This window comes from Eleutherodactylus coqui, chromosome 7 (assembly GCF_035609145.1).
Source record: "Eleutherodactylus coqui strain aEleCoq1 chromosome 7, aEleCoq1.hap1, whole genome shotgun sequence".
Lineage (NCBI taxonomy): Eukaryota > Metazoa > Chordata > Amphibia > Anura > Eleutherodactylidae > Eleutherodactylus > Eleutherodactylus coqui.
The window spans coordinates 44,847,146-44,869,673 of NC_089843.1; the positions used below are offsets into that span (position 1 = coordinate 44,847,146).

The following is a 22,528-nucleotide window of genomic DNA, read 5'->3' on the forward strand; positions in this document are numbered from 1 at the left end:
AATGATGACAGTGCCTCTCAGGGGCTAAACAGTCCTGATCAAAGTTCTCAGCTGCTATGCTTATGGTCCTCAGCAACGATGCTCCTCTATGACTCATCCTGTAATGTCCATACGTTAAGAGACAATCCCTTTAATTGTTACAACACAAAAATTAAATTAAAACATAATTAAGGTGCTTAGAGAATGGGAAAAAACAAAAATCAAAGGAGAAATTTAATTTTTCCACATTTGGAAAAAAAAGTTAATGTTAAATTTTATGCACATAAAAATCAATCCCAATCAAAAGCATTCCACAAAGGAATGTAAGTGAAAAAGTAAAAAAATATAAAGGTTGCAGTGAGAAAATAACTGGAAAAATGTTCTCTATCCTCAAGACCAGAGTGAGCTGTTTCATAAAGGGGTTAAACAGTGCTCAAAAACTCATCAACAGGCAGTAGTAATATGATTCCTAGGATCCTGTTTGCATCCTGCTTGTATTGTTTGTGGGAGAGCATGTGACAAAAACACATTTGTTTTTCTAAGGGAGGGAACTAATGAAATTATCTATAAAAACTAATTTTACTTTACGAACATTACTAATCTGCTATGAACAGATGCAACATGGACTCCAGCTGTAAGAAGTTTTTCGGTGTTCATGACATTGATGCCAAAACTCACTATGAGCTCTTCTTGTCTCGACATGTGCCATACTCACTTTTTAAGGAATCAACTATAAATATGATGCAAGAAATACACAAAGCATTTAGTACAGGTGAGTGCAACAATATGTTATGGAATTTGGCAGGAGCATTCTTTAGGTCCTAAATAGGAAAAGTAAAGGGGTCACAACTTGATTACTCAATGCTAATTGCAAAAGCATTGGCACCCCTATGTAATGTACCTAATCTAATTCTTTAACTTACTGGTGTCGTACAGACATGAAATTTGACACAAGCATTCTTTAGGTCCTACATAGGAAAAGTCAATGGGTTGCAACTTCAATATTCAATTCTAAGTGTGAAAAACTGTGCAAATCTGTGATACCTAACATAGTTCTTTTCTTAGAAACCATAACGCTTAAGGAAATTATTAGTATACTGAGGAGAAAGTAAGTGCACCCCTATGTTATGTAACTTCCTGGTGTCATACAAACTTGAAATTTAGCACAAGCATTCTTTAGGTCATGCACAGGAAAAGTAAAGGGGTCACAAACTGATTATTCAGTGTTAAGTACAAAAGTAAGTGCATCGCTATGTAATGTAACTAATCTAATTCTCTAACTTACGGTGTTGTACAAACTTGAAATTTGGCACAATCATTCCTTAGGTCCTAAATAGATCAAATAAAGGGGTAACAACTCAATTAATCAATGCTAAGTGCAAAAGTAAGTGCACACCTATGTAATGTAATTTCCTTGTGTTGTACAAATTTGAAATTTGGCACAACCATTCTAAGGTCATACAGAGGAAAAGTAAAGAAGTCACAACTTGATTATTCAGTGCTAAGCGCAAAAGTGAGTGCATCCCTATGTAATGTAACTAATCTAATCTCTAACTTCCCGGTGTTGTACAAACCTGAAATTTGCCACTACCATTCTTTACATCCTAATAGGAAAAGTAAATTCTAAGCATGAAAAACTGTAAAACTCTGCAAGACATGACGTAGTTCTTTTTTCTCAAAAATCATAAGGCCCAGAGATATTTTTTTGTATATTAAGGAGAATCTACCTCGCCTCGATGTGTATATACTGAGGAGAAGCTAATGCTTGTCTTTGTGTATATTCTGATGAGCATCTAACTAACCGCTGTGTGTATATACGGAGGAGAATCTACCTCACTTCTATGTGTATAACAAATGGATATAACTGACCTCTGCGTACATATTGAAAGGCTGTAAAATACATAAGGAAGCGGCCATAGACTGCAGGGATGGAGCAGACCTTTAAGGCTAAGAAAGGGCTGCAACCTCCAGTCTGGGGGTACATTTAAATAAAAAGGGATGTAACCCTAAAAGGTAAAAAGTAAGGGGAGTGGCAGGGGTGGCACATTCTGCAGAAAGACATTGGTACACACAGTCTGAGGAAAATCTAATGCTCCTCTATGTGTATATTTATTTTATTCCTCGGTTCCTCTGAAGTAAGCATGACTCCATAAAATTTTCAGTGCTAAGAACACATAAACACCTGTACCAAGTTAACTGCAGTCAAGCTGTGTATTTCAGCTAGTTTGCTATATAGACAGTTATTTCGGAGTCACTCCAAGACCAACCGTATGTGAGTACGTTAATCCTCCAAGTTATTGGAGAAAATATGGATGTCATCAAGGTAAGCCACCACAAATTGACCCAACAGTTCTCGAAATGCGTTGTTAATAAAATGTTGATAGGTGGCGGACTCCAAATGGTATTACTAGATATTAAAAGTGTCCATATCTTGTGCTAAAGGCTGTTTTCCATTCATTTTCAGGGCAGATCCGTACTAGATTATATGTTCCCCCGAGGTCCAGTTTAGTAAAGACTTTGGCTGCCCGAAGCCTCTCTAGGAGTTCTGAGATTACCGGGATAGGATAGTGATTCTTAATAGTAATTCTGTTCAGTTCCTGGTAATCAATGCATGGCTAAAGAGTAAAATCTTTCTTTTCAATGAAGAATATGGGTGCTTTGCCTGGGAAAAAGAGGGCCAGATGAAGATATTCCCAAAGGAATTTTAACTATGGTTACGAAAGGTTGTAGATATGCCAAAATGTAGTAGAAAATCCAGGGAGCAGATCAATAGGACAATCATATGGCCAATGAGGGGGCAATTGATGAATGTTCTTTTTGCTTCAGATGTAGCTGAATGGCTGGTATTGTGGTGGCAACTTCTCATTTTCTGGAGGAGTACTCTTGGGATCTTGATCCTGACTGGAAGTGGGCAGCTTGAATTGGAAATTCTCCTTACAATGCTCTTAGGGGAAGGTTATAGTTCTTGATTCTCAGTTAATGGCTGGGTTGTGAGTAGAGAACCAAGGGATCCCTAGGATGACTGGAAATTTCAGAGAGAAGATGAATTGAAAACTGATTATCTCAGGATGAACTCGCTCTCTGTGAATATCCAGTTTGCTTGTCTCCTGAGTGACAGGCCCAGAAACCAGGGGGGGGGGGATCTATGCATCGTTTAGATGTCAACAGGTTCAGTTTTAGCTCTGGTTGCAATATGGTTATCAAGAGCATATTGGCAGTCCATGAAATTCCCTCCAGTTCCTGAATTTCACATGGCAATGCATAAGATTTTGTGGCTCCCCATAGTATTCTTGATCGGGATAATGAAATGGAGGGATGGGTGATGCCTCTCCTTGTCTTCTTGGGTGATGGATGGGATGGCTGTCAGAGTAGTATAAGGCTTTTCAGAATGGCAGAGTTAATTAGGATCTTATCATGTGTGAGGGTGATGGTCCTCTGGAACTTATTAGGACAGTTTGTAGCATAATGACCAGGCCCCCTGCAGTACAGGCAGAAATTCTCAGAGTAGCACCTCTCTTTCTCTGCCATGGAGAGGGCTTTGTGGATTGCATTGATCTGCAATGGTCTGGTGAAGAGTTCAACCTTGGTTGGGGTTTAGGGTGGATAGACTAAGCAAATAGGATGTGCTATTTCTGAACAACTGTAACTTCTCCTTTGGCCAATTTGTAAGCCTCTGACCTATGCAGATGCTTAGTTGGATCAAGTCTTTCAAATCATCCAGGGTCTCCACTCTGCCACTCATCTTTAACCCATTCTGAAACCCCGGAACTGACTCAGCTGCACACCGGGGTTCCACGCAGTGTCATTGGCCCAACAACAAAATTGAGCTGTATACTCGGTGACCAAATGTCAACTCGTCAGAAATTATGCAACCTTTGTTCAGCCATTGCATAGTGGTTGGGGTCATCGAACACTTGAACCATAGCCACAATGAAGCTATGGGGGTTATCGAGAAGGATGCTGTCCTTTTCCACATAAGACAAGATGCAAGCCAGGTTCCTGGGTTCGATCCCTGACAACTGGTGTGATTCAGGAAACATTTTGGAGTGGGAGGTTTGGATTAGAGCAGAATTTAATCTAAAATCCTTAGCAGAGCAAAGGACATGGATAGGGAGGAGATATAGGATGGGGCAGCCTTATTGATGACAGTGGGGGGTTTAAATTGTATTCTATATTTGATGTGCTGCCAGTGATGGAGATATCAGTTTAGTGACGTGACAAAAAGATGAGTCTGACTGCTGTATTCAGAATGGAGTGGAAAATGAGAGAGTTTAGTGATGGGAAAACTGATCAGTAGTCAAGCCGAGAGTGGGAAAGGGCAAAAGTAAGAGTTTTGCTGTTTCCATAGTAAGGAAAGACTGGATTCAGGAGACGTTTTTCAGGTGACTGATTGTGGGGAGTGAAGGAAAAGTGAAAAACAAATATGACCCCAAGACAGTGAGCGTGCTGCCGAGGGGTTATGGGGTACCACAGACTGAGATGAAGATATAAGGTTTAGGTTGGTCGGGAGATGTCAGAAAAACAAGATGTCAGTAAGCATTTCCATTGATATTGCTTATAAGTTACTATAGCAAATTGTATTTAAACATAATTATTGTTACTATAGCTTATCTTTTTACTTAAGATCTCTGCTTCAAAACTAAGTAAAGAGATGAGATTAGCGCTCCAATGTAAGGTGGAGGAAATGGCAGACACTCCTACCTATCGCACTAACAGAGAAATCTACAGACAGTTTACATCCAGAAATTTAGTCTCCTTACATGCATTGCTGTCACCAATCCTTTTCTTCTCTTGTGCCGATACGATGGCTGAAAACTATAGAAAACTTTCAAAAATGCACTGGATGAAGTGGTGCCCCCCATGCTCCCACCCTCCTGTTGCATAGAGTGGCAACCATAGCTTATGCATCAAACACATTGCCTTTGGTGGTGCTCTAAATGTGCTGAAAACCTATTGAGAAAATAGCACTCATCTGCAGATTTCCTCCACCAAAAATCTATGCTCAAAATATACAGTACAACTTTTCCCTTCACCATGCCAAACAAGCCTACTTCACCTCCCTCATCTCCTTACTATTCAACAACGCAAACACAACTCTATGACACCTTTACTCCCTCCTTAACCCTTAAGTACAGCCCCATATGATAAATCTCAATGCTGAAGATTCTGGAGGCAAATTTCAAAGAGAAAATTGCTAACATATGGCAGGAAATAACTTTCCAATCCCTCAATAGCTTTGATCTTCTTATCTTTTTCACCCCCTCTATTTGACTCCTAGCATATGCCACAACAGAAGAGGAAGCCTCCAAGCTCCTCTCTTCTTCTTACCCTACTACCAGCATTAGTAACCCTATCCGCTCATACTTCCCCTGATCTCTCTTCCCAGCTGTCATTAGTCACATCATAACAATATATAACTTGTCTTTTTTTCTTCTGATATCTTTCCCTTCTCCTTTTAAGCATACTATTTTATCCCCATTACTAAAGAAGCTAACACTGGACTCGTCCTATGCTACCAATTACTGACCCATTTCCAATTTCCACCTGAGCCTTGTGTTGCGCAAAGTGTTAAGGCAGCAGAAATGCAGTCTTAAGCTTTCACTCATGACCTGAAGGTTGCGGGTTCAGGTAGCCAGCTCAAGGTTGACTTAGCTTTCCATCCTTCCAAGGTCAGTAAAATGAGTACCCAGCTTGTTGGGGAGGAAAAGATTACTGGGGAATGGCAAACCACCCCGCAAAAACCGTCTACCAAGAAAACATCACGATGTGACATCAGCCTAGGAATCAGTCATGACTCGGTGTTTGCACCATGGGACTTTACCTTAACCTTCATCTCTAGACTACTAAAATGTCAAGTCTACTTTCACCTAAAAAGCTATTTCTCAGATAATTCTCTTGTTGACCCCATACAGTCTGCTTTTCATTCTCTACATTCTACAGAAATTGCTCCTTTCAAAAGTGTTAAACAATCTAATGGCTATATCTAACAATGCCTACTCTAATTCTTCTGGATATGTGGCACTGAAAGTATTCCATACCTGGCATACACAGACTAACCTGCCTACTACAGGAAGCAAGTTTTTAAATAGCTACTAAAAAAGTCTCAGGAGAATTCATACTAAGCCCAAATGGGGGGAATTTATTATTAGAGGAGTTTTATGCCCTTTTTCTGGCTTACAGACCCTCTTTCAGCACTTTTTTTTGTATCCTTGAATACTTTTAGAGATTTCCCTACACTTTTTACACAACCTATCTACTGGAGTGAAAGTACTTGAAAAGTTTGTGACTTTTTAAAATGTCTCAGTTAATAACCCCCTGTCTTAAAACCTCACGTCCCTCAAACTTTGCTCTCTTTTCTTGACAGTTTTGCTGTGTCTAGTGAACTTCAATGGGGGTATTTATCATCTTGAGAATATATGATGGCAGCTTTTCTTCCCTTCCACAATTTACAGATGCAATATATTTATCAAATGTTGAACCATGCTGATAGATTTGTTGCATCTTAAAATATGTCAAGAAATGTGAAGTCACTTTGTACATCACTGAGTTACTGAAGTGATTGTTTTTTTTTTTATCAGTATTTATTGAAATTCTACATGAACAATACAGACACATAGGACCAAAACTAGGTCGTCAGGAAAATATCGAAAGCCTCACTAACTCTACAAGAATATACTTAGTTATAGTGCAGGAAGGGGGGGGGGGGGAGAGGCGGTGCTCAGCCCGTCCCCCGGGTAAAGAGCCAAGATTATCTTCAAAACGCTTACATTTAATAGATGAGAACAAACTAATAAACAATTACAAATAAGACGAACGAAGACAGACAGATGGAGACAAGAAGAAATAGATGAGGGAAAGAATAAGGGGAGGGAAGAATAGAGGAGGGGGGAGTGAGGAAATTGTATATAGCTCTCATATTGCCCATTAAGCACAGGGACCTCCATCAAAGACACTGACTCACCCCATCCAAACACTCGAGGCACCACCTGGGACTCACAGATCTTTCCGCATTAAGCGCCAGAGATCCCAAATGAGTATGAATTTCATGCGTGACCCTCGACCAGCTAGTCAGCTCCTCAAGATTATACAGGGGATCTACCCCATCAACCCATTGATCCAATGTGGGAGGTAATTTTTGCAGCCAAAGGCACGGTATAAGTGCCTTAGCAGCATCCAGTAGAAATGCCACCAACCTATGCTTCAAAGGGTGAAAATGCTCAGAAGGCCATCTCGGAAGTAATGGTGAAGTTACAAGTAGTGAGTTTCCGGAGAACCCCCTCTATCGACTGCCAAAAAGGAAAGAACAGACATTCACACCAGATATATAGGAAGGAGCCCACATCAGAGTCGCACCTCCCGCATCTGTTATGGGATGCTATTTTTTTGGTCAAATAACCACTACAAAGTCATATACCATCTTACCAGTAGTTTTGTAGTGGTTTTCCTGAGATAAAATACAGGCAGAGTGTCCGCGTGCAGTCTTTAGAATCAGACCGGAGTCATTCATGGAGAGGGAGATACGAAGTTCCCTCTCCCAAGAAATGAGGAAGGCAGGTTTGGAATTGACTGGTGGCAATACAAAATTTTTCCTCAAAGACACTATTTTCCTCAGATTAAATCCTCTATAGCAGGGGTCCACGGTACTGTTGTACTTTGATGTCACGTCACTGGAAGCTAGGGGGCTGAGCGGACTTTGGAGTCAACGCCCCCTAGCTTCCGATTGGCTAGTACTGCGGCAGGGAGGACACGCTCCATCGTGTGCTGCTGTCTGCTACCGGTGGTGGGGGTGGGGGCTCGCCAGCATAGCAGTGATCGCGCAGGAGCGGAGAACATAGCGGGGACCTCAGGAACCACGCCGCCAGAGCTGACGGGATTCCAAGACTTTAGGGTTCTTGCAGCGCAGGGGGGACATGGTCACACGGACAATGCATTGGATCCGGTGAGCGCATATCTGAGGGTGCCAGGAAGTGTAGCAGGGCAGCAGAGTGGTCCTAGCAGCACCCCCCGGTCTACAGTGCTGTTTGGTGTATAGCGCTGCATAAGCCCGCCCCCATATGACCAAAGCCCCACCCCCACCCCGCCCTGCCGGGCCATGGAAAAATCATCTTGCTTGAGGCCGGTCCCTGGAGGAAAAAAGGTGGGGACCACTGCTCTATATAGATGAGCAATGCTCGCTCAAGTAACTGACCTTACCTTCAGTAATCTGAATCTTCATATGATGGAACCAAACAGTGGAAATAAAAAAACAGTTGAGCCATTTCAGGACGGGTTTCCAGCATTTTATAGGATGAAATAACACAGCGTGCTATGCTATTTTGTGCTGTTTCAACTGAATTCAGCAACAGAGGTTCCAAATGGACCGTCCAATGCTGATATGAACGAGACCTATTGCCAGCAATAGCTTTGCAGACTGCATTATTAAAACAGTTAAAAATAAGAGAGTCTGAGAAAACTTTGAGTCTTTAAATAAATGGTGATTGCAATATATTTCACCCATAGGTGTGGTGTGTGGAAAAACCGTACTTGATTTCTGCCCAGCTCCTACTATTTCTCATCTTCTTGCGATGAACGCCTTCATTGAAGATATTAGAATTCTTGAACTGAATGATAGCAGCATGAAGGAATTTGAAAAATGGATGAATAAGGACGCAGATGCCTGTGATTGGTCTCATGTCGTAGAAGTCTTAAAGCAGATAAAAGGAAACAGGTTTAGTATTATCATTTACACTTTCTCCTCATGTGACAGAGTACAGCCATAAGGGTGCCGCCACACAGGGTGGATTTTCCATAGCAGAAATTCCATCTTTTATTCCTCAACAAAATCTGCAGTGATTCTGTGGCAAAATCCCGATTCATATTGTGAAGGATTTATTATGCATTCAAAGGGTAAAATTAGTGGTGAAAATGACATGCTACAGATTTAAAATCTGCCACACGGATGAAGTCTTGCAGCTCATTTCATTAAATGTTTAGATAGATGGTACATATCAAACTAACATGAATGCCCAAACCTGAAGCTTCCAGCAGAACACTCCAAGCATCAATCAGTAAGTAATGGCAACTCCTAGCAGCATGCCATCACTTACTATGGGCCGAAAACTCCTTAGCTCCTTAAGGGCCTCCGCCTTTTTTTTAATTTTTATTTTCAGTTCTTCCTCATCACTTTAAAAAAAATCATAGCTCTTTTATTTCAATGTAGATATCTGGGAGCTTGTTTTTTTGTGGAACGAGTTGTATTTTTCAATAGTACTATGTAATGTACCATATAACGTACTGAAAAATTCTAAGTAGAGTGAAATGGGAAATTCTGCCATATTTGGAGAGGGTCTTGTTTCTACGGTCTACACACTACAGCAAAAATGACGTTTCATGGATCAGTATGATTACTATGATACTAACTTTATGTAAGTTTTTTTTGCTGTACTATTTTAAAAAATACACTATTTTTTGAAAAAAGTAAAATACATTTTTGCTGCCATTTTTTGACAGCTTTAACGTAGTTGTATGAGATGAGGGCTTCTTTTTTGTGGGTCATCATGTAGTTTCAATTTGTACCATATTTAAGTGCATATGATTTTTTTTTTTATCACTGTTTATTATATTTTTTCTTTGAGAATGTGTGACCAGAAGCACGGTTCTGATGTTGTGTATTTTTTATTTCTGACAACGTTTCCCACACAGGATAAAGAATGCATTACTTTGATGTTTTGGGGGGTTTAAATTAGATTTTTGTTATTATAAATATGGGAAAAAGTTTTCTTTATAAACTTTTTTAAAATCTATATATATAAAATTGAATGTATGAGTGTGTGTCTGTCTGTCTGTTTGTCCTTTATGCGCTACTACACCATTCATCCGATCGTCATGAAACTTTGTACTCAGTTGTTGAGTACACTCCTGGGAAGATTAAAGGCATAGTACAGTTATGCTATGATAAATGGCACGCGTGCGAGCGTCGTCGACAGTTACGCCCCCCTCCCACGTAGATCGTTCGATTTCCATCATTGCCACTATTTCTCTCGCTTCCTGATGTCATAGAAACCTGAAATTTGGCACGAGCATTGATTATGTCATAAATAGGAAGAGCTAATGGGTCCCAACTCGATTATTCAATTCTAAGCGCAAAAGAATTAGCTTCCAATTTTATGTACGGAATCTAATTTTCTCACTTCCCAATGTCATAGAAACTTGAAATTTGGCACGAGCATTGATTATGTCATAAATAGGAAAAGCTAATGGGTCCCAACTCGATTATTCAATTCTAAGCGCAAAAGAATTAGCGTCCAAATTTTACGTACGGAATCTAATTTTCTCACTTCCCGATATCATAGAAACTTAAAGGGGTTGTCCCGCGGCAGCAAGTGGGTCTATACACTTCTGTATGGCCATATTAATGCACTTTGCAATGTACATTGTGCATTAATTATGAGCCATACAGAAGTTATCAAAAGTTATTCACTTACCTGTTCCGTTGCTGACGTCCTCGTCTCCATGGTTGCCGTCTAATTTTCGCCGTCTAATGGCCAAATTAGACGCGCTTGCGCAGTCCGGGTCTTCTGCTCTTCTCAATGGGGCTCGGTGTAGCTCCGTGTAGCTCCTCCCCGTCACGTGCCGATTCCAGCCAATTAGGAGGCTGGAATCGGCAATGGACCGCACAGAAGAGCTGCGGTCCACGGAGGTAGAAGATCCCGGCGGCCATCTTCACCGGGTAAGTAAGAAGTCACCGGAGCGCGGGGATTAAGGTAAGCGCTGTCCGGTGTTCTTTTTTAACCCCTGCATCGGGGTTGTCTCGCGCCAAACGGGGGGGGGGGGGTTGAAAAAAAAAACAAAACGTTTCGGAGCGGGACAACCCCTTTAAAATTTGTCACGAGCATTGATTATGTCATAAATAGGAAACATTAATGGGTCCCAACTCAATTATTTAAGTCTAAGCGCGAAAGAATTAGCGTCCAAAGTTTACGTACATAATCTTATTCTCTCACTTCCCAATGTCATAGAAACTTGAAATTTGGCACGAGCATTGATTATGTCATAAATAGGAAACGTTAATGGGTCCTAACTCCATTTTTCAATTCTAAAAACAAAAGAATTAGCGTCCAAATTTTACGTACGGAATCTAATTCTCTCACTTCCCGTTGTAATTTGGCACGAGCATTGATTATGTCATAAATAGGAAAAGCTAATGGGTCCCAACTCGATTATTAAATTCTAAGCGCAAAGGAATTAGCGTCAAAATTTTACGTACGGAATCTAATTCTCTTACTTCCTGATGTCAACTATATATATAAAAATGAATGTATGTCTGTCTGTCCTTTATACATCACTACACCATTCATCCAATCGCCATGAAACTTTGGGAAGTTGTTGAGTACACTCCTGGGAAGATTACTGGCATAGTACAACTATCCTACGATAGGTGGCGCGTGTGTGAGCATCATCGACAGTTATACCCCCCAGACAAAGATCGTTTGATTTCCATTTCAAGCACGAAAGCAAAAGGCATTACGAGCAACGGGATGCGTGTCCAACTACAAAATGATGCATCCACCGAATGTTTTGTAAGACAATTGCTGGATTTTGAGAATGCTGAGGTAAAATGAAAACTGTGCTGTAATTGGTTGCTATTTCTTATACTGCTGAGGTAACATGAAAGCTGTGCTGTGATTGGTTGTTACTTATTATACTACTCAGGTTACATGAAAGCTGTGCTGTGATTGGTTGCTACTTCTCATACTACTGAGGTTACATGAAAGCTGTGCTGTGATTTGTTGCTATATATTATACCGCTAAGGTAAAATGAATGCTGCTCTGTGATTGGTTGCTATTTTTTAATATTGCTGAGGCAGAATAAAAGTTGTGCTGTGATTGGTTGTTATTTCTCTTTCAGCTGAGGTAACATGTAAGCTGCGCTGTGATTGGTTGTTATATATTATACCACTGAGGTAACATAAAAGCTGCGCTGTGATTGGTTGTTATCTAGATATATAAAAACGAATGTATGTATGTATGTCTGTCTTCGCAGCAACGTGTGACGGGTAAGCTAGTATTGATTAAAACTTTTTTAAACACATTTTTATTTTTAGTCCACATAAAGGCATGAGCTTGAAATAGTTTGATTACCTGTCTGATCACAGTTTAATATAATCTATGAAGCCTTACCACAGGACCCCCGAACTCCAATGAAGGCATTTAAATGCAGCCACAATTACGTCACAGAAGTAGAAATATAAAAACATAAAAACAATCACAGAAAATGACCATAAACTTACTGACTAAGGAGGGCAGATAGCTACATTCTCTCATCATGCAGGTAGCAGACTACCAAATGAGGGAGCTAATTACACCTGTGAGGGACACCGATGAACTAGCCACTCACACAGCCTCCTAATATAAAGAGGGGTAGCTGCTTGGTGTATACTCCCACAAGGAGCAGTATGCTACTTGTATGCTGAGAGGATGCAGCTATCAGCCCTCCTTAGTCAGTAAGTATATGGCCATTTTCTGTGATTGTGCACTGTCACAATTGACTGCAGCATTTAAATGGTTAACAGTCACGATGAGCAGGTGTGCTAATCAGAGACCTTGTGGGCGAGTATCAGCTGTAAGAAACAGCGGGCACCCACATTGTAAGTAGCAGAATTAACTCCCAATCGCCTTCCATTAAAATCCTGAAAGCAGAGGATATAACTGCACATCCTGTGTCATTAAGGAGCTGAGGGGGTTATATCATAGCTTTATGATTGGTGAGCATCTGAACATCAGAACCCTCACCTATCCTAAGAACTAAGGTCCTGATTGTCCCCACAGGAATGCAGAGGACGAAGCGCATGCACGTCGGCACTCCAATCATTTCATTTTTTTTAGCTGTCTTTGAAATGAATAAATTAGTAGAATGCATGAATGACCATATTAACCCTTATTCTGGGATTTAGCAAGAGTTTCAGCCGTCAGACCTCTGTAGGTGGGGAATAACTTTATATCTTGATACAGTCCCTATAAAGGAAGGAGAAATTTGAAACAAAAATGTCCAATGTTACAAGATAAAGACTCCACATTTACTTTTTAGACATAAAGATTAGAAACCTCTTCTTGAAGTATGCTTCGATTCTATAAGTGCTAATCACCTGTGTCCTGAAATGTTTCTCTTACAGTGATGATTCAGAAGATGAAGAAGAAAACCTAAGAAGAAAAATTAAGAATATTTCCAAATTGGACTTCAGTAAAGGTGACCCTGTGGATTCATTAAGCTTGATGAAAGCTGACATTGTCATAAGTATATGGTTTCTGGAATCTATGAGCAAGAATCATGATGAATACAGAAGATGGCTAAGGAAACTTTCCTATGTAATGAATGTTGGGGGATATCTCATAGTTTATGCATGTACTAAGACCTCTTACATTCAAGTTGGCCAAAATACGTTTCATGTCTTTTATTGTGATGAGAATTTCATTAAGAAGGTTATAATTGGAGAAGGTTTTGAAATCAAGCATTATAAGAAGTTTAATCGAATGATGTGCTCTGACAAAATAGACCACGAAGCAGCGGTGTTTATCATTGCCTGTAAGGTGGAAGAACCAAAGAACAGAGAAGCTGCATAGCCATAAATGTATCTCTGTGCAGTTAGTCTGCTATTGCTTCCTGATTTTACTATTGTTATGATTAAGCTATGATTTAATTATGCTAAATATGCTCCATGCAAATATTATACAATTGGCTATTTACAATACCCATCTCTAGTTACTAAAAATGCTTGATTCATTGCGAGAAAAAACATAGAAGACACTCCATTCCTCTGACTTAATAGGAACCTGTCATCAGTTCTGAGGCTATAAATCTGCAACATCGATAACAACCATGAAGTACTGTATATTTCCAAAGTTATTTTGTTAAGCATCCTAGTCAAATAATACCTTAAAAAAAATTATTCACACTTTCTGTGTTGGATACAAATTTCAAGAGAGCGATCAAGTGGGCTGGCTGGACTGTCTCTGATAGCTTACTTACCATCCCTAACACATGACCTCACTACCATTATGTTGATGAGAAGTCCTCAATGTCATCAAAGTAGTGACCAAATAGATGGTAGGACCAGAATTGGGGGATTAGCCACACATGTGCAGTTGAGTTTACTGAATCTACCTACAAAAGCGACAGATAAACTAGTCATGCACCGGCCTGGAGCTCCTGCCAGATGCACAAGAGCTTGATTGCTGGAGCAGAGAGAGATGGATTTACAGCTTGCCAGGAATTTGCATGCGGTGCTAGAAATGTGAATACCTTCTTTTTCAAAGCATGCTCAGGAATAACCCTGAGTAGGTTCAAAAGCTCGCTATAACATCATGTATCTTTGTTAGCCATTCAAATGCATTATATCTACAAGATTACTTGGTTTCTCTTACGGAGAACAATCACATTTTGCTCTACTGTCTAGCACGGTCCTAAACGTTTTTCATTTTTGTAAAGAGGAAGAACAATGTATTTGTCGTGTGCCCCAAGACCTCTATTGATTCACCCCTATCCCATTTGCCTTGGCAGCAGCTGCCTGACACTGGTTGTTTCAGTTAAGTTTGCAAATAATTAAAATCTCCAAATCCTTTTCCGTGTCATTGTTGCCCAGCATTTTCCCATTAAGGGTGTAATGGTGACATGCATTTTTGCTGCCCATGTGCATATCCTTACATTTTTCAGTGTTTAACAGTATTTGTCGCTTTTGATCTGCAAATCTTGATATTTTACTGTGCAATCCTTCTACCAGGTCAGTAATATGTATATTAAAAAGAATAGGGCCAAATACAGACATCTGTCGCACTCCACTAATATCGGGGATCCAATTAGAGTCTATATCATTAAAAACCACCCTCTGCTTTCCATCATTGAGCCAGTTACTTACCCACTTGCACAAATTCTTGTCCAGACCAGCATTCTCATTTTGTGTACCAACCTTTTATGTGGCACAGTATCAAACCCCAAAATAGAAAACTGTGTTAAATAGTACCATCAACAAGTACAACTTGTTTTGCAAAAAACAAGCCCCTCATACGGCTATGTGGCAGAAAAATACAAATGAAAAACAGAAAAAGTGCTGGTCATTTAAGCAGGGCATGTCATTTGATACAAACAACAAAGGTAGCAGAATCTGGCACTGCTGGCTTGATTCCCACTTATTTTTCTCTATACTCACCTCTGTGCACCTGATGGTCTGACTTTTGGAGCTTTTAATATTTTAAAGGGATGATCCCAGTCACTCACTGTCTGTGTCAAGGTTTGAACCCAGGAGCTCCTGTGTTTCAAGCGGCAGCTCTCTCTGCTGAGCTATCCAGCCATCTGGACAGTTCCTCTGATGGACTTAGCCATATTCCTGAACTCCTTGTCTGGTTCCCTGTCCTGGCTCTGCCCTGCTGCTGATTGGGCTAACTATAAAAACCAGGTCCTTCCACTGCACCAGTGCATGATTATTGTGCTCCCTCATAGAATCATAGAATGGTAGAGTTGGAAGGAACCTCCAAGATCATCTGGTCCAACCCCGTGCTCAGTGCACGATTCACTAAGTCCTCCTAGACAAACCTCCCGTGGTAACCTGTTCTACTCATTGATCATTCTCACTGTCAAATGTTTTTCTAATATCTAATTTGTGTTTCCCTCCCTTTCAGTTTCCTTGTGCAAATGAGAATAAGGGTGATCCCTCTGCAGTGTGACAGCCCTTCCGATATTTGTAGACAGCTATTAAAACTCCACTCAGCCTTCTTTTTGCAACCAAAACATTCCCACATCCTTTAACCGTTCCTCATAGGACATGATTTGCAGACCACTCACCATCTTAGTAACTCTTCTCTGAACTTGCTCCAGTTTGTCTTTGTCTTTTTTAAAGTGTGGTGCCCAGAACTGGACACAGTATCCCAGATAAGGTTTGACTAAGGAAGAGTAGAGGGGGATAATTACCCCACGTGATCTAGACTCTATGCTTCCCTTAATACATCCGAGAATTGTGTTTGCCTTTTTGGCTGCTACATCACACTATTGACTCATGTTCAGTCTGTGATCTATTATTATACCCAAGTCGTTTTCACATGTTCTGCTGCTTAGCCCAATTCCTCTCATTCTGTGAGTGTTTTTTTTTTCATTTTTCTTGCCCAGACATAGGACTTTGCAGATCTTCTTTTTAAATACCATTCTGTTAGTCACTGCCCACTTCTCTAGATCTTTTTGAATACTCTCTCTCTTTTCCCTAGGGTTAGCTATCCCTCCTAGCTTTGTGTTATTGGCAAATTTGATCAGTTTCCCCTCAATTGCCTGCTCCAGATCATTTATAAAACTGTTGAACAACACTGGGCCTAGGACAGAGCCTTACGGTACCCCATTTGATACATTCTTCCACTTGGATGTGCAGCCATTTATGACCACTCTTTAAGTACCACTCTTTAAATGTTTTAATAATTTGTTTAAAGATCTTGCCAGGTGTAGAAGTCAGGCTCACAGGCCTGTAGTTTTCTAGATTCACCTTCTTCCCTTTTTTGAAGATAGGGACTTCATTTGCCCCTTTTCAATCTTCTGGTACTTCTCCTGTTCTCCAGGAATTTTCAAGGATTATGGCGAGTGGTTTAGCAATTACCTCTGCTGCTTCCTTTAGTATCCTAGGATGTAATTCATCTGGACCATGAGACTTGAATTCATTTACGTTAGCTATTTGTTCCCTCCCTTTCTCTCTGCTTATAGATAGCACACATTATTTTATTCCCCAAAGCACAGGGAAGATCAGTTGATGTTCCATTTACTTTCTGAGAGAAAACAGATGCAAAATAGGAATTTAAAAGTTTGGCCTCCTCAGCATCATTTTTTGCCAATTCACCATTTTCATCTCGTAGCATCCAACAGCAACTTTGACTTTCCTTTTGATTTTGAATTATGGGTGTTTTAAAATCCTAAATTTATGCACACCAATCATGTTGCAGATTCATCATAGATTAATATGGTTAATTTCACCTTTTGCATTAAATAGTCCACACCAAAATCTGCATGTAACACATGTAACAAATTTGGTCACATGTTCATTCCTTTCATATTTCTGTAAGCGGATTAGTATTTCATTTTCTAGCTGCTTTGATCGTTAGTCCTTGGAATGTAATAAGAATACTGACTATTTCTATCCATGTGCAACTTTAATGTAATAAATTATTTGCAGCAATGTACAGTGTTGTGTTTACTTACAAATGGAAAAAAATATGTTTTATAACAATTACAAATGGACAGAGACTTCAATAACCAGCCCAGCCTTAAACATGCAGAAAAGGATAGATGGATGGATTCTAGGGTGCTGCAAAATCCTAGTAACCCACTCTTAGGACAGTGTCTGGGCTGGATCAATGTAATGGCATACTTCACCAAGAAAAACATCCAGGATGCTTTGTTTGCTTGTAAACTGGCAAGCATAAGGTATGGACCAGAGTATAGAGCAAGATATGGTTACTAATTGAAAACAACTGACATGTTAGAGGGTCTAGACCTCTCTTCCTGGACTACTATGGACTACTGCTTCACATGAGAGCAGGGTAATGCTATTAGATATAGTCATTAAATACATATTGGGTGCCAAACATAATGTCCAGAACAGCAGGAGAATGGAGGAAATGTACAAAACAATGTAAGAAAAATGGCACAAGAAGAATGGTTTGCCGACCACCATTGTCAGACGCGGCGGAGGATCGCTACTACCCCAGAATGATGCAAGATGGTTTTCACACAAAAAATGCCTTGCGTCCGTCCAAAATCTCAGGCTCACGAGCACGATATTGGACTGTGATTCACGGCCCCATATCAAAGTTATGAAGTCGTGTGAAATTAGCCTAAGTGGCTACAAACAAATTTCTATGTAGTCCAGCAAATGAGTCAATTTTGGAAAGCTTGTACCAAGGGTCTTCATCATGTATGTAAATTCATTTTGCAGCTGTAGGCAGTACAGTTTAAGTATGGGTACTGGTACAGACTCAAGAATGAACTTTTGCACCCATGCCCGTGAGCCTATAGTTATGCCCCTGATGGGAGTGTCTTCTGTTTTAAATAAATCTTGATATTTGTAAAGCAGCAACTTATTCTGCAGTGCTTTCAGGTAATTTTTTTATTTATTATTCCCCACCTCAGATTAAAGGCTGAGGCTTCCTTAGTCAGACCTCATCTGGAATACTGTGTCCAGTTCTGGACACCTCACTATAAAAAAGATAAACTGGTGTTCAGTGAAGAGCTACCAAGATGGTGAGTGGTCCACAAATCAAGTCCTTTGAGGAACAGTTAAAGATCTGGGAATGTTTAGCTTGCAAAAAAGAAGGCTGAGAGTAGACTTAATAGCTGTCGACAATTACATGTATCTGAAGGGCTGTCACAGTGAAGAGATATCAGACCTATTCTCATTTGCACAAGGAAAGACTAGAAGCAATTGGATGAAACTATAAGGGAGGAGACACAGATTAGATATTAGAAAAAACTTTTTGATATTGAGGGTGATCAATGAGTGGAACAGGTTACCACAGGATGTGGTGAGTTCTCCTTCAATGGTAGTGTTCAAACAAAGGCTAGACAAATATGTGTCTGGGATGATTTAGTGAATCCTGCACTGAGCAGGGGGTTGGACCAGCGGGGTGTAATACCAACGTGTAAGGAACTTCAGGTGTGTCTCGATTAGGCTAGCGCCCTGCGAGGATTGTCTAGCCCATTCAAAGGCTTTGAGCCACTAGTCTAAGAGTATTGTTTTCCTGAGGTCTTTGCTCCAGTTCATGAGGTGGCATTTTCCGGGTGGTTTCAAGTTGCCTGAGAAGATGTCGTAAACTAGTCTGATATACATTTTGATTTGTGGTTCATCTAGGAATGAGGCGATTGTTTTAGGGACTCTAATATTTTCCAGGTGGTAGTTATCTAGAAAGGAGGATATTTGGGTGTATTTATAGATATCTGAGTTGGAAAGGTGAAAGTTGGTGGTCAAGTTCCGGAAGGGAAGGAGTTTATTTGAGGAGAAGAGGTCGGATATAAGTCTATGGCCTTGTTTGGGCCATGGCCTGATGTTTAGGTTAGGGATGAAAAGTTCTAAAGCTTCCAGGGGTATTTTTAAGGGGAGAAGAGTTGTGGAGTTGTCGAGATTACGTGTTAAATCAGTTCAAGCTTCTATCGATGCTCTCATTGATGGAGAGAGGTATGAAATATTTAGTGATTTCGTGAGTGTAGGATGAGAGATGCCAATAATAGAAGCAATTAGTAGGTGTTTTAAGGGTTTTTCGTTGTTGAAGTCCTTTTCTAGGGAAGGCCAGCTTATTTTTGAGTTATGCCTTGTCCATGCTCTTAGATTGTTAAGGATAGTAGATTTGCGGTATGAGTCTAGGTTGGGGGGCCCAGTCCTCCTTGGCGTCTATTTAAAGTTAGAATGGAGAGTGCAATTCTTGTTTTTTTTGTTTTGTCATACAAAGTTGGACAGCTGTCTTTGAAAGCTATTGAGAAGGAGTTTTGGTATAGGTATTGGTAAGGTGCGGAAGTAGTGTAGGATCCTTGGTAAGATCATCATTTTATATATGGCAACGCGACGTAGCCATGAGAGAGGGTAAGAATGATAGGTGTCTAGTTCTTTTTGAAGGTCTTCTAGGGAGAGGGGGGGTGGTTACTGAAATAAGATGGGAAGTGGGGAAGCTTTGATTTACACCTAGGTATGGAATGGACTTGGGTTGCCATTGGAAGGGGAATTCTTCTTGTATGTAATTTTTCAAGTTTTCTTGAGCATCTATACCTAGAATTTGTGATTTGGTGATATTTAATTTACAGTAGGAAATTTCCGAGAATTTTTGTAATATTTCTTGGGTTGTTCTTAGAGATGAAATTGGGTTAGAGAGTGTGAGTAGGATGTCATCAGCAAATAAGCTGATTTTGTGTTGTCTCAAGCCGGCTATTATTCCCTGAACATCTGGACAGGTTCTTATGTATTTTGCCAGGGGTTCCATGACTAAAGTGAATATTAGGGGGAAGAGTGGGCAGCCCTGGCGTGTGCCATTGGTGATGGGGAAAGAGGTTGATAACATGCCGTCGGCCAGGATTTTTGCAGATGGGGAGGTATATAGAGCTCGGATAGCTTTGAGTATATTGCCGGAGAACCCAAATTTATTTAAAGTGGCAAAGACATATTCCCAATGGAGCCGATCAAAGGCTTTTTCAGCATCGAGGGCAAGTAGAACTGAGGGAGAATGTGCGGTTTCGAGTTTGTATGGAAGGTTGAGTATCATCCTAGTTCCGTCTGAAGCTTGTCTTTCTTTTACGAAACCTACCTGGCCTGAGTGGATTAAATTGGGGAGTATGTTTAAAAGTCTTTGTGCTATTGCTTTAGCGTATATTTTTATGTCATAATTTAATAGGGATATTGGTCTAAAATTGGAGGGAGAGGTAGGCTCTTTTCCTGCTTTGGGTATTGTTATAAATGTGGCCTCTAGCATTTCGGTAGGGAACAAGCCGTCATTGATTCCTTGGTTACAAGCTCGAGTTAAGTGTGGGGCAAGAAATGTTGGAAAGAGTTTGTAATAATCGTTGAAAAAACCGTCGGGACCGGGGGCTTTGTGGGGTTTTAGGGATTTGATGGTATCAAGGATTTCGATGGGTGTTAAAGGGGCATTGAGGAGATTGAGTTGGGATTCTGAGAGAGAAGGGAGATCTACTCCTTTGAGGAATTGTTCAATGTTGGACGTGTGGGTTTGAGGGGTGGAAGGGTCGATTTTTAAGTTATATAGTTCCTTATAATGTCGGAAAAGTTCTTTGATGTGAGTGGGGTGGTATATTTTATTGTTTTGGTTGTGGGGGTCGAGAAGGTATGGAATTTTGGATTTAATTTTTTTTTTTTTAACCAGGTTTGCCATCATATGTGTGGGTTTGTTGTTTGAGGTATAGTAGGTTGCTTGCGAGCATCTCATTTCTTTATCGTAGTTATCAATCAGTAGGTTTCTGAGATTTTGCCTTAGTTTAAATAGTTTGTTGTGGAGGAGATCAGAGGGGATCTATATAGTTGGTTTTCTTTTTCAGAAATTTGTGATAAGAGTTTATTTAGTTGATGACTTTTATCTTTTTTATATCTTGCGCTAATTTTAATTAGAACTGCTCTAATGTAGGCTTTATGGGCATTCCAAGTGGTGATAGGGGAGACTTCAGGGGTTATGTTAATTTTGAAGTATTCTTCTATATCGGATGAAATATCTGTCTGTTTTTTTGGTAGTTTCATGAGAAACACATTATTTCTCCAGGATCTTGGCTTCTCAGCTGTTCAAGGGAGATTGAAATTGAAACAGGTGCGTGGTCAGACCACGTGGCCATTCCTATCTGTGCTGATTTAATGTGGGGGAGACAATTCTGTTTGTTAAAATTAAGTCAATCCTTGAGAAGGATTTATGTCTTGAGGAATAAAATGTGAACTCTTTTGATGATGCATTTAGACATCTAAAAGTGTCAAATAAGGCATTATTGTGCAGCCAAGGAAGTAGGTGAGTGGTAGATCTCATCAGGCCCCTTGTGGAATCAAGGAGTTTATCTGGTACAGAGTTAAAATCCCTGCATATTATTAGGGTACCCACCTTCCTTATTTTTTTCATAGTCATGTTTAAGAAACGTAGCTGGGCAGAATTTGGGGTATAGATGTTGGCTAATGTGAATGCTTGCCGTTAAGAAAGCCCGTCAGGATGAGGTATCTGCCCTTGGTATCTGCTTCTTGATATGTTATGTCTATTGTTAGGAATCTTTGAAGGCTATTAAGACTCCTGCTTGTTTTTTTGTGGAGCATGCCTTAAAGATTTTAGGGAATTTTTTGTGTGATATAGTTGGACAGGCGTCAGAGGCGAAGTGGGTCTCCGGAGCGCAAATAATTTCGGCCTTTAAATTAAGCGCCTCCCTCCAAAGAGATGACCTTTTGACTGGCGAGTTTAGCCAGTTAACGTTTAGGGATATAATTTTAGTTGACATTTTTGGTTTTTGAGAGTAGATTTGAAGATCCGTGGAAGCCTTGTATAAATCGGTGAGGTGAGAGGGAGGGGGGAAGCAGTAACAATAGAAAATACAGCATCTACATTACAAGTGGAGAAAGTTATTCTAGCATATATATAGCTATGTAATTTCAGTAACATTGCAATATAGAGGGAGAAGTATCTTAAACAGAGAAACAGTTTGAGTGTTAGTAATACTAGTTAAAGTGTTTAACGTAGAACACGTCAATTCAGCTGAGTGCTTGGGAACGCTGAATAAGTGGGGGACAGAAAAGTTCGCCTGTTGGGGAACTTTCCAGAAAAACAACCACCTTAAAGGTTGTTATGGGTAGTTAACAGTTCTGCTTGAACAATCAGGTTTGGATCCAGTCTTGGGGTTGCTTTCTTGGTTTCCTTAGGGATGGTTGAGAGTGTTGCGGAGGTAGGATTTTCACTCGCCAGGACTTTGGTAAATTGTATTTATCCTCCGTTTTTTGTAGGACGTGAGTATAGTCATCTTTGTGTATTATTATTTTTGCTGGGAAGAGCCATCGATAGAGAATCTTGGCTTGGCGTAGGG

At 40.2% G+C, this 22,528-nt stretch overlaps 1 protein-coding gene across 1 annotated transcript; it reads left to right on the forward strand.

Annotated features, from left to right (window-relative positions):
* The first annotated feature begins 590 nt into the window (after nucleotides 1-590).
* On the forward strand, nucleotides 591-17,166 carry LOC136572413 (nicotinamide N-methyltransferase-like). The gene is made up of 3 exons (XM_066572952.1): nucleotides 591-751; nucleotides 8,479-8,686; nucleotides 13,131-17,166. The coding sequence occupies exons 1-3, from the start codon at nucleotides 601-603 to the stop codon at nucleotides 13,576-13,578; spliced, it is 807 nt and encodes a 268-aa protein (XP_066429049.1). The 5' UTR covers nucleotides 591-600; the 3' UTR covers nucleotides 13,579-17,166.
* Nucleotides 17,167-22,528: the final 5,362 nt, after the last annotated feature.